Source organism: Corylus avellana, chromosome 1 (genome assembly GCF_965113065.1).
Source record: "Corylus avellana chromosome 1, dhCorAvel1.hap1.2, whole genome shotgun sequence".
Taxonomy (NCBI): Eukaryota; Viridiplantae; Streptophyta; class Magnoliopsida; order Fagales; family Betulaceae; genus Corylus; species Corylus avellana.
Genome location: NC_142490.1, coordinates 26,433,461 through 26,444,902, shown reverse-complemented (window position 1 = coordinate 26,444,902; position 11,442 = coordinate 26,433,461). Strand labels below are relative to the sequence as shown.

The 11,442-nt window shown below is 39.6% G+C and overlaps 1 protein-coding gene across 1 annotated transcript; it reads right to left on the bottom strand.

The window, feature by feature from the left end:
- Window positions 1-3,135: 3,135 nt before the first annotated feature.
- LOC132169584 (uncharacterized) lies at window positions 3,136-6,032 on the bottom strand. The gene is made up of 2 exons (XM_088514668.1): window positions 3,939-6,032; window positions 3,136-3,381 (listed from the first exon to the last, which is right to left on the bottom strand). The coding sequence occupies exons 1-2, from the start codon at window positions 6,030-6,032 to the stop codon at window positions 3,136-3,138; spliced, it is 2,340 nt and encodes a 779-aa protein (XP_088370794.1).
- Window positions 6,033-11,442: the final 5,410 nt, after the last annotated feature.

Below are 11,442 nucleotides of genomic sequence, written 5' to 3'. Positions count from 1 at the left end.
GCCCTATCAACTCGTTCCACTCTCCCTTCCTCAAGATCAAAATAAGACAACACCCCATAATAAGCGTGATGCTCCTCATCATCGGAATACCTTGACGGTTGTCGTGATGGCCCCACACACCACTTGGCAATACTTCGAATTTGCCATACTTCTCTCGCTCCTTTTCCCTTTCATGTGCAATGAAAATACTCAAGAATGGGTCAACCATTGTTTCCCTTATGAACATATAATTTTCCTCATCCGCATAAAACTCACCATAATCTTCGTTAGGAGAATTTAAAATATCTTCAATCTTCACCATTAAAATTAGGCACTTCACATGAAAGGTCTTCACCACCCTCTTCATAATCGGCGATGTCATCCATGGGCTCTTCCTCTTCCAATTGATCATCTTCGGGGTAGAGGCTGGCAAACATGGAAAAAAACCCATCTTCTTCATATCCTTCCGCGTCCAATTGGTCATCTTTTTTGAGGTAGAGGCCGTCAAACATGGGATAAAACCCATCTTCTTCGTGCTCCTCCGGGGTTTTTTCCTCTTCCCATGAATCATCTTCTTTGGGCTCCTCATCATAGGTTGGTGGGGAATCCCAAGCCACGAATACTTGCAAAGGATCTTCAATATGTTCATGTCGGAACTCGTCATCAATGAATTCGGATTCCTGAAACTCTCGATCCACAGATTCTTTTTCCTCCTCCATAGAATATGGATTCGGTTTATGGATTTGTGGTTGGCAAGTAGGGGTCCAATTGGCCAGTCATGGACTCTTCGCCTCGCTCCATGTTTCCCTAAATACTTTTTTTTTGTAGGAATTTTTTATTTTCTTTGTCACAACCACAGACCATTGTCTCCAATTTTCTGACTTCTAGCTCATGGTATAACTATGGGGCAAGAAAGCGACTCACATATATTTCAATAGTTTCTCCCAAATATTGATCTTCAATTTGCCTTGCCGCATCCAAGTTTTCTTTAGTTTTTGCCACCACGCATCAACTCTTCCCCATAATGTGCGTACCACCAAAGAGACTCATCGTTCATCGGGCACCCCGTTGAATTCAAGAACCTCTTCAACAGCCAACACCCAATCCAGAAATTCCTCGGGTTCTAGATCCCCGTCGAATTCCAGAATATTGAGTTCGAATCTACTCACCCGCCGATTGGCATGAGCTTGCGCAAGGTGCTGACGTCCATGCATTCAGCGCTCCGCAAACGGGTTTCTAGATCCGTTCCCATGTTGACCACACAAGTTGGATAATTGGGTAGTTAGGTCTTCAATTTGATCCCTCATAGCCCTGAATTGATCCTCCGTGTGTTGCCAATGTTCAGCAATAGATTTGTCTTCCGCCTCTGCGAATCGCGGTCTTGGTTGGTGATGACAAACGTTCGGCCCATCACTCATGTGCCGCAAGTGAATTGCCGGTTGCTTCTTACATGCTGTCTCTGTGCGGAAGTGCACCTCGTTCATGTTTGCAAAGCGGTTGCTCCTCCCCATTCATGGAAAGTAATTTATCTCTGATACCAACTGATGCAGCGTGACTTAATGGGCTGCAGCGAAGAACACCAATATGTAGCGGATAAATACTTCTAGATCTTGATTCTATCAATGATCTAAGAAATCTTCTTGACAAAATTAGATACTTTCTAGGTTTTGAAGGAAAATAGAGGAATAAACTCAACTTTGAGTAATTCTCATTAACAAAAATCAATAATCAATATAAACTGATAAACTAGAGGCTATAAGCATGTATTTATAGCCCCAAGACTCCTAAACCTAATAAAACATGACATAAATACCCAAAAACCCTAAACATAATAAAATAACGAAATAAAGACTCTCAAAACCCTGACCCTAATAAAATAACAACATAAAGTCGGTTTAGAAAATAAAACAAACTGACGGCTACGCAATCTGCATCAATTAATCACATCAAAAGCAACAAAAAAAATCTCATTCCTTAATGAATTGGAATTCAAAAACAGTTTGGATTTGTGTCTGGCAACTAGGGTTTAGTCTAATTAAAGATCTTCTCTTCAATTCTGAATTATGGCACTACTAGAAAAATGGCATATACTGGCGCTTATTTTGCTGACACGCAAAATAAGCACTCGCTCATATTAAACGCTGGTATTACGTGCCTTTAAAATTTAGGTGTTAGACTTATAAAATATATGCGGTGCATTAACTAATTAGGACAAGGATCCCCTCCGAACTGGACAGTTAGTATTATTTGAAGAAAAAATCATCTAAAAAAAATGTAAAATGACAATTTTACCTATAAGTATAACCAATTGGATCCCTTCCAATTCATTTGACCTGGAAATGATGAAAATATACCGGCGCTTGCACAAATGCGCCTATAAATTTATGGGCGCATCAGTCAAAGCGCCCATAAGCAAGGATGAAACACACTTTTTTGTGGTCGTGCCAGTAAATTTACCAACCTATTTTTCTGGGCATTTTTAAGTGCCGGTAATGACTTTAAAACGGCGTCATTTTGCCCTCGCATTCCTTAACAACTTCTTCTGCTTTGTACACGTGTCAGTCGGGTGGAAAATTTTAATGCAAGCCATTTTTTCAGCCATCCGATCTCCATAATTTATGTAGGTATTTAAGTAGGTGAAAATGCTTGAGCGTTACAATGGGAATGACAAAAATCTATCCAATTAATAGTACCAAAGTGAATGTCATGGCTGGGCAAGTATACAATCTCAGACTGCTTAGAGAAGACAAGCGGCATACCCTCTGCTACATTCTTTGCAATGGCTCCATCCATCTTCTTTTCCTCTGTGTGTTGTTTTAGTTCATCACTGCTTATTGGAACACCAATCTCTGGATCTGAATAATGTTCTGCATTTTCATGGTGGAGGGGAAGGTGCTCCTCACTGCTACTTGTTGCCTACAGTACAGGAAGTGTAGATTATTAATACAATATTAGTTCCCTCAAAGATTTTATAGAAAATAAAGTTAAATAAGAACAAAAAAACCAGCAACTAAAACCTTAATATCCTTGGCCTTTTTTGGATCTTTTTTCTTCTTTTTATCCTTTGATTTTCCCTTTGTTTTTATAGCAGTATCAAGAGCAACATCTGCAAAGAGAACTTCTAAAGCAGCATCAGACTTCTCAATGGCATCTTTGTCAACTAGATTTTCTAGACGTGCCTGCAACGTTAACAGAGAGATTTACTACAAAAACATCAAGCCGTAGGCCAACAAGATGGCAAGAACATTCAAGATAACAACACAAATAATCCAGCCTAACCTGTGTGAATGACTTGAGCAGTTGCACCATTATAGGCCGGTAGTCATAAGCAGATGCAACGCCAAGTTTCAGCTCTGTCTGTCTCATGATTGCTCTTGTCACCAGGATCAAACCATCAACTATCTGAAACTGCAAAACTGAACATGGTGAGACCAAGAAACAAGCTTGATTTCAACACTCAAGAAATTATACAACAATTAGGAACTCTGCTTCTTTTTGTTTTTTTTTTTTTTGTTTTTTTGTTTTTTTGTTTTTTTTTTTTGTTTTTTTTGTTTTTTCATGGTAGAGGATTCCCTGCTCCAAATTTTATGAAATTGGGACATTTGGATCACCATGGTCTAGGCAGTATTCAAAAGCAAAATATTTTTTCAGATGATAAAAGATCAAGCTTATAATTACAAGTTTTAACCCTATATCCAAAGTTTATTTGAAATCAACCAGCATGAGTTAAACCAAGTACTCTTTACTGCAACAATTTCTCCAAGTCTCAAAGCACATTTGAGTCCTTTGAAAATGATATCTTAAATATTTGTAATCAAAAGGTCCAAACCTTAGTCAACTGATTGAATACATAGAGAATTTGAAGTAACACATGCATGTTTATCTATATTTGATTTCTGATATGAGAGGGGTGAGATAAGGATTTATTCAAGTTTACCATCTATAAATTGGACACTCACCTCTTTAAGCAACCCCAATTGCTGCTTGAAGATTGTTTCTTTTATGAAAATTATGTCTGCTTGGCCTTCTTTCAGGATTCCCGAAATGCTTTTCAACTTCAACTTAGTGATTGTAAACTCGATGGTATCTTCCACGGCATCAACATGCCTCTGCAGCTTCGACAAGAGGGATGCATGACTTTGTGGATCAGGCTCTGAACTTTGCTCCCTTTTCTTTTGTTCTTCATCACATATGCTCTCCAACTCCCTAAGCACTTTCCAGCATAGCATACGCCCGTGTTTTTTCCAACACATTTTTTGCAAATGCTTAAATTCCATTTCAAGAATCTTGAAAAGCTCCATTACTTGATTTCTTCTGGTTTCTCTCAGGCTTGCCCATGCCTGCAACCGCTCCCCAATGGCAGGACCCGTCAATAACCAATTAGGAAAAGCAACATCATCAGTCAGCTCAGCATTTTGACGAACATCTACAGCAGAAGTTACTGCAGTTCCATCATCAGCAATTGCATCTTGATATGTACTGGGAATTAGCTCTCCCCGCAACAGTCTCTCATCCAAAAGGAGACAAGAGAAGTTACTGCTGAAAACGATCCTCTCTTTAACGCAAAATGCCTGTTCAGAATCTAGAACACTCTCCTCTGCAATATAATACAAGCCACAAGAAGAAGCCAGCGTTTCTAAGAATTCAAGGACATTGCAAAGCCGGGGAGCATCCAAAAAACATATACAGAGGAGTGTTTTGTCCAGTCCATGATTCTCAATTTGGGATTCTGGAATGTGTGTTTTCAGCACTTGCAATGTATATCTCATCAACTTCTGGAGGTGGCCCACTGCAAAGCATTTGTTTCTCAGACACAATCGCAACATTCCACGAATTCTCTCAAGGATCCGCCTGCGCTCAATATCCTCACACAATGGCCACTTGTGATTTTCATCAATTTCGATCAGAAAAACTTCAGGGTCACCTTCTTTATCAATTGGGTGACCAAATCTTGACTCGTTTTCTATTATATCCACCGAGGCAAGAACATCCACGGGCTTCCAAACACCATTTTCAACCATCTTAATCCACTCATCACCAATTTCTTTTGGTATATTAGCCTGCAATGTCTCTGACAGATTCTCCATATGCTTACCCTTAAGATGCTCCATGTTCAGTTCACTGTCTCCAAACCTCTCCCCGCAACAACAACACACCCAGAAAATCCATTTGTTCTCCTCCTTAGCAAAGTCTATTGCTTCCTTCAAAACTGCCTTTGCCAACGTATTCTTACTAAAATGTGCTGTAAGCTCTTCGATACTCACTTTCAACAATCTCCACTTCTTTTCAACACTCATAGATTTCTTCCAATAAGTCAGCACTCTCTCCAGATTCCAATACTTTCCTCCGTCTTCATCTGTGTCAGCCTGCGAAGGCAACCCAAATGTCGAAAGATTTCTCTGCTGCAAGAGCCTCGTCGCCACAATATCAGCCCCCACCTTCCTCACTCTCTCCATTACGTCCTTAATTTCCATGTTTAAATACTCATATCCAAGATTCTTGCATTTCGCTATCAACTTCCTGAGTTCTTGTTTCACATTCTCTACTCGCAATTCTTGGCTCGAACCATGGAACTCTTCTTCTTGGAAGAAGCTATCTTTAAGAGGGTCTACTGGGTCTTCTATAATCAAAGCGCGCTCGCATTCTTTTATTACTTCTTCGTAGCCATTCTTGCCGTCGAGTGATGCTAACACGAAGAGAACTTGGGCGTAGAAAAGTGGTAAGGAGATTGAGTTCGGGGAGAAAGCTAAAGCTTCCCTGGCCGAGTCGGCGGCGTTGTTGAGATGCTCCTGTTTTTTGTTAGAATCGCCAAGAAAAGAAGCGGTTTTGAAGTGAATGGCGGCGCGTGTGTGGTGGAGAATGGCAGAGTTGTACGAGTTGTCGTTGTTGTTTCTGCCGCTGTGGCGGGAAATGGAGTCTGTGATGAGTTTGAGCGCTTTGGTGTGGTTTCCACTCTGGAGGGAAGCGACGGCGCGCCCACATTCGAGCTTGATGGAAGAAGCATCAGACGGTGGAGGATTGGTGGAAGCAGAGGGGCCGTTCTTTGGGGCCATTTTTTCTGTAGGCTTTGAGGGAATTTTCTAGTTTGAAGAGGGAAGAAGCAGAGAGCTTCTTTGCAAGCGGTCTTGGTTGCAAAAGAGCGAGATGGATGCGGCGGGAGGTGGGGTAAATTTGGAACTTGGAAGAATTGATTTCTGCTTTAGCGATTATTTTTTTTATTTTTTTCCTCTTACTTTATTGGTTTCTTTTATTAGAATACTTCTAGGCAAAATCTGTAATTAATTAAGTGTTACAATATTTAGTTTTTTTAATTTTCTTGGAGTATATTTTTCTCAAGCAGGAATGATTTACCTATTTTACACTATAGTTAAAACACGCCGCTTCAATTGATGTGCGGCATTACTCTTTTAAATTTCTATTTTTAGAGGTCAGACTTATGTTTTTCAGTTAGGGTGGGTGGGTATATCAATTGGAAGTTATATTTGCTTTGGTAGATGAGTTCTGCTATGCCGCTGCCTCTACCGTAGGACATTTATTGAAAAATAATAATAATAAATAATTTTGTCATTTTTTTTCTTTTTGTTAGTTAAATTTTTAAGAGTTAATATTTAATTTTTAATGCCTAAAAACTTGTTTTTGGATTCAAAACTAAAATTTATGGGTGAAAGGTTAATCTTTTAGGGATTGTATCACCCAAAAGGGATTCGATTATCCTAAATTTGGTGTTAATGTCTCAAAGTTGGTGCTAATACCTCAAATTTAGTACTAATACCTCAAATTTGAATTCTCCTTTAATATCTCTCTTCTTTAATATTTAAAAAATAATAATAATAAAAAATAAAAAATTGACCACAGCAGACTTTGACAGACGCTAAAATGACTCCAGGCTGCAGAAAATCTCTACTCTTAGTAGATAGCATAAGAAGTTGGGAGCCCCTACTATGCGGTCAGTCTGCATTTCCAACCTTTTGCAACACCCAATGGTTGATGGACACGTCACCTTATTGCACAAACACTCAATACAACTGAAACACCTAATAAATTCTTTTGTCTCTTTAATAAATCGAAAATACTATTCCTCTTCTCTCTAAAACACCGTCTCTTTCATCTGAACGTCTCTCCCTCCCTCTCTGAACATCTCTTTCCAAAAAAATACGTCTCTCCCTCTCTGGAGAGACGTTTTTCATCTAAACCTTTTTCATCTAAACATCTCTTTCCAAAAAAAAACGTCTCTCTTCCTCTTCTCTCTAAAACACCATCTCTTTCATCTGAACGTCTCTCCTCCCTCTCTGAACATCTCTTTCTGAAACACCATTCCAACCTTTTTCATCTAAACATCTCTTTCCAAAAACAAACGTCTCTCCCTCTCTGGAGTTTTCGTTCGTGGGTTTCGAATTTGCGGCGCACATGAATGGGTTTCGTCAATTTTTCCATGTTCATCGATTTTTCCATGAATGGGTTGCGGCGCACATGATGGGGTCTCGCCACGCCGTGGGTCTAGCGAACACCCAGCAGGACTGGTTTGTCTGGTTTTCAGCAAAACAGCCACACTCCAAAGCCAATGAATATGACTGAGTATCTTTTGTTAGCAACTGCATTTTTGCATTTTTCCTCCTCTATTTTCATACTCTTGACATCTTCTGTTTCAAAAGCACACCCCTAAATCCTTACTCATCAAACCAATCGACACCCATCTGAAATGAGGGCTTCTTCTATTTCAAAATCACACCCCAAAATCCTTACCCATCAAACCAATCGCAACCTGAAGACACGGATCGGCGAACCTTAGGATGGATTGGGAGGCTCGACGAGGTCACTGCGAACCCGAGAGGGTGTCCAGCGATCATCGGCATGGTTCGGTGAACCCTGAGGATGGATTGCGAGACCGGCGCGGGATTGGCGGGGCCGCTGGTGTTATCGCCGACCGGCGCGGGATTCGGGTCCAGCGAAGAAGAGGAAAAAAAGATGAGTGGGAGAGAAAGAGAAGAAGAGGAAAAAAAAATTTTGATGTGTGTTTCAGGGAAGAAGAACCATAGAAACAAAAATCAAGCCTCAACCTCAATGGGTTTCCTTTGGTTCTCTAGTTCGGCAAAGAATGAGGAAGAGAAGGAAGAAGGGAGGAAGAAGGAAGAAAGGCAGGGGCGTGTCTTTAGGTTGTGTTTGGGATGAATAAGATAAAAAAATGGGTATATAAGTGTTTTTATTCTAGTGTTTTTGTTCTTATTCTATTAATTGTATCTAGCTTAGGTATAGCTCTTTTATTGGTTGCTGCAAAACTTAGCTTTTGCAGACAGACCGCATAGCAGGTTTTCCCTAAGAGTATTCCCAATGGAAGAGTCAAATGTTACTTTTATCTAAAATAACTCTTCAAATGTTTAAAAAACTCCCTACATTGGATTAGCAAAAAAAAAAAAAAAGGTAAAATAGATATTTGATTTGAATAGCTAAAAAAAAAGCTAGATGTAACAGCACTTTTCATGGGAGCTATTTTATTTTTCATTGTTTCTCTTACCTGTTTTCTCCTTTTCACAAATCTTTCCTACTTTTTCTCTGTATGTTCTCTTTTTCCTAAAATGTTTCCCATTTTTCCTCTCACATGTTCTCTTTTTCCCAAAACTTTTCTTACTTATAATAATATTTTAATGGTTTATTTTGATTATACAATTGTCATACCGCCACATTGGTCGGTTCTACTGCTTTGTTTTTCAACTGCTTATTTTCTGCATCTATTATCACCTCCCCTCATCCCCTGCATCTATATGCATACTGCGCTTCCACCCCACCCCCTCCTTGGTATCAGAGCCGTAAGAGTTCTGGTCTCTTTGCTGCCTTGATTATACATCTTCTCTCTTTCTCCCCCCCTGAGTGCATAGTCTTTCTCTTCTCCTTTTTGTTCACCCCCCTGTTAACCTTTCTCTGTGTCAAGGTTTTAGTTGCTTTAGGCTCCTCCACCCCGTCGGTACAGTTTCAAGTGACCACCCCGTCACCTCAGTTTGCGAACCTGTAAGTCCCGTTGAAAGCCTGGGTTGGCGTGTTAGGGCATTAAGTAGGTGCTGAGGGCTAGGCCAAGGGTATGCGTCACCTGTACGGCAGGCCAAGGGTATGCGTTGAGAGTAGAGCGTCTAGAAAGGACATGCTTAGGAAGTTTATGCAGTGAGTGAGTACCTAGGATGAGATCCTTTAAGACTTCACCCAGTGAGTGATTTTGAGTTTAGTTTGTGTGTCATAATGTGGAGATCTAATTCTTCTGTTAGCTCTAATTCCAGTTTGCCACCGGACGTGGTTAACTATGAAAATATTTTGGTTGATGGTGATAATGATTTCAGCAAGTGGAACATTCCCAAGCTGGACGCTAGGGATGTCTACAATACTACTTGGTTTCAGTCTTCTTTTAAGATTCAATATTCTGTCAAAACTGTTGAACAAACCTTTCCGGTTTCAGGTAATAATCAGACTATTACCATGTTCAGCAAGCGTTTTGTTAATAATGCTCTTGCTAAAAAATACAGATTTTTGCATATTGGTTCTGTCCAAGTTGCAGTCAAGTCATTGACTCGACTCGGTATTAATGCTTCTGTTTTGCTTTGTTTGCGTGATGCTCGTTTTCTTGATTTTAAAACCAGCATTATTGGCTTAATTCAGTCATCATTGTTTGGTGGTCCTGTCCACTTTGATGTTTTTCCAAATATGTCTCTAAGTTTAACTGATGTTCATATTCTGAAAGCACTAACGCTGAATATACTCACATCAGTTTATAATATGGAAGAAGGTAGCCATCCTGTTGCTATCATCTATCGTATTTATTATAAATTGATGAAAACAAATCTTGATCCAAGAGCTGTGATTAAGAATACAGGCGAATCGACTCTGTTGATTCAAAGTTCTACTCAGAATGCTCATATTAAAACTCCAAAAATGATTCGATGGGCTGAGATTGAACTCCCCAACGAATGGCTTTTGGAAGGTGTTGCAAAACCTTCTCGAGTAGTTAATGATGCCTCTAATCTTGATTACATCCAACAGTATATGGATGGATCTGTTAAGATCAATTTTACTGATTTGGGATATTCAAACAGAATTGAACGTCCCCTGTTGATTAACGAACGAAGGAATTCTTTTGCTGGTTCAACAACCTCAGAAGGACTCCGTCGTAGAGATAAAGATGTTGACGAATCCCTTAACGATTCTCCTCATCTTCATCCCACAGTTAATCCTGGTTTGAAACTCAAAGGAATTTCTACCGATTCCCAAGTTTCATCTGCTTTTTATTCTACGAAAAATCATCCCCTAACGGATGACGATCGTGGATCTCTCTCTCCTTCTGCTTCTGATTTCGTTGCTCCTATTCCCCCGAGTTTTCCCCATCAGTGTAATGTTATCACTGCTCATATCAGAGATTTCTTCTATGTCATTGATTGGTCTGCTTTAAACCAAGATTTTTCTTCAAAAGAAAATCGTGAGTTGCGGCATGCTTACCGTGCCAAATATTCTCAAAAGGAACGAGATCAAATCAAGGTCAAATGGGCCGAGACTATGATCGAGTCCCAAACTCACATTTTGTTTTTTGATTTCCTTCAAAAACATTTTCCGGACGAAAATGATTTGAACGTTGTCAAAAAGAAGTTTGTCAAAGAGGATAAATCTGTCATCAGATCTTCCCATCCTCCTACTGAAAACACTCTTCTTGATGTCAACAATATGGTTGTTAAATGTTCCCCTTTCAAAACTCATGATAAGGACCCTATCACTAACGATAGGAGAATCATTGAGCAAAACAATTTTGTTTCCCAATCTCTCCATATCATAGGACAACAGTTAGATCGGATTGAAGAAAAACTTCCCTCTTCTTCCTCTGATTTGAAGTTTTCCTCTGTCCCCCCAAAAATTGAAAAACCATTGATTTCTCTCCCTGATTTAAAGAAATCTCCTGGTTTAAAAACCACTTCTCAGAAGAACACTGAGAAAGTGAACAAATTGCTTGCAGAACTGACTGAGTTAAAGACGACTCGAGCCAGTACCTCTGGTCAGAATTTTGCCATGGAAAAAGCTTTTTCATCTGATTCTGAATCCTCTGCTAATTCCACTGATTCTGACATCAAAGTCATTGAACAAAACTTTGGCAAGATTGAAATGGAGCCAAAACTCCAAAGGATCTTTGACGGATCTAGAACTTTCAATCAGACAAAGAATTTTTATCCAAAACCTACCCCTCCTGATTTACAATTTGAGGAAAGGTTTTTGCAAACTCAATTTTCTGTTTCTGCTGATAAGTTGTATGAATGGAACATTGATGGCTTGTCTGAGCAAGAACTGCTCAACAAGATGAATCATATGGCCATGGTTGCTAATGCCTACTGCTCAAACCACAGTAAAAGTCAAACTGATATTGTGGATTTACTTGCTACTGGTTTTTCTGGAACCCTTCGAAATTGGTGGGATAATTATCTCACTGAAGATAGAAGA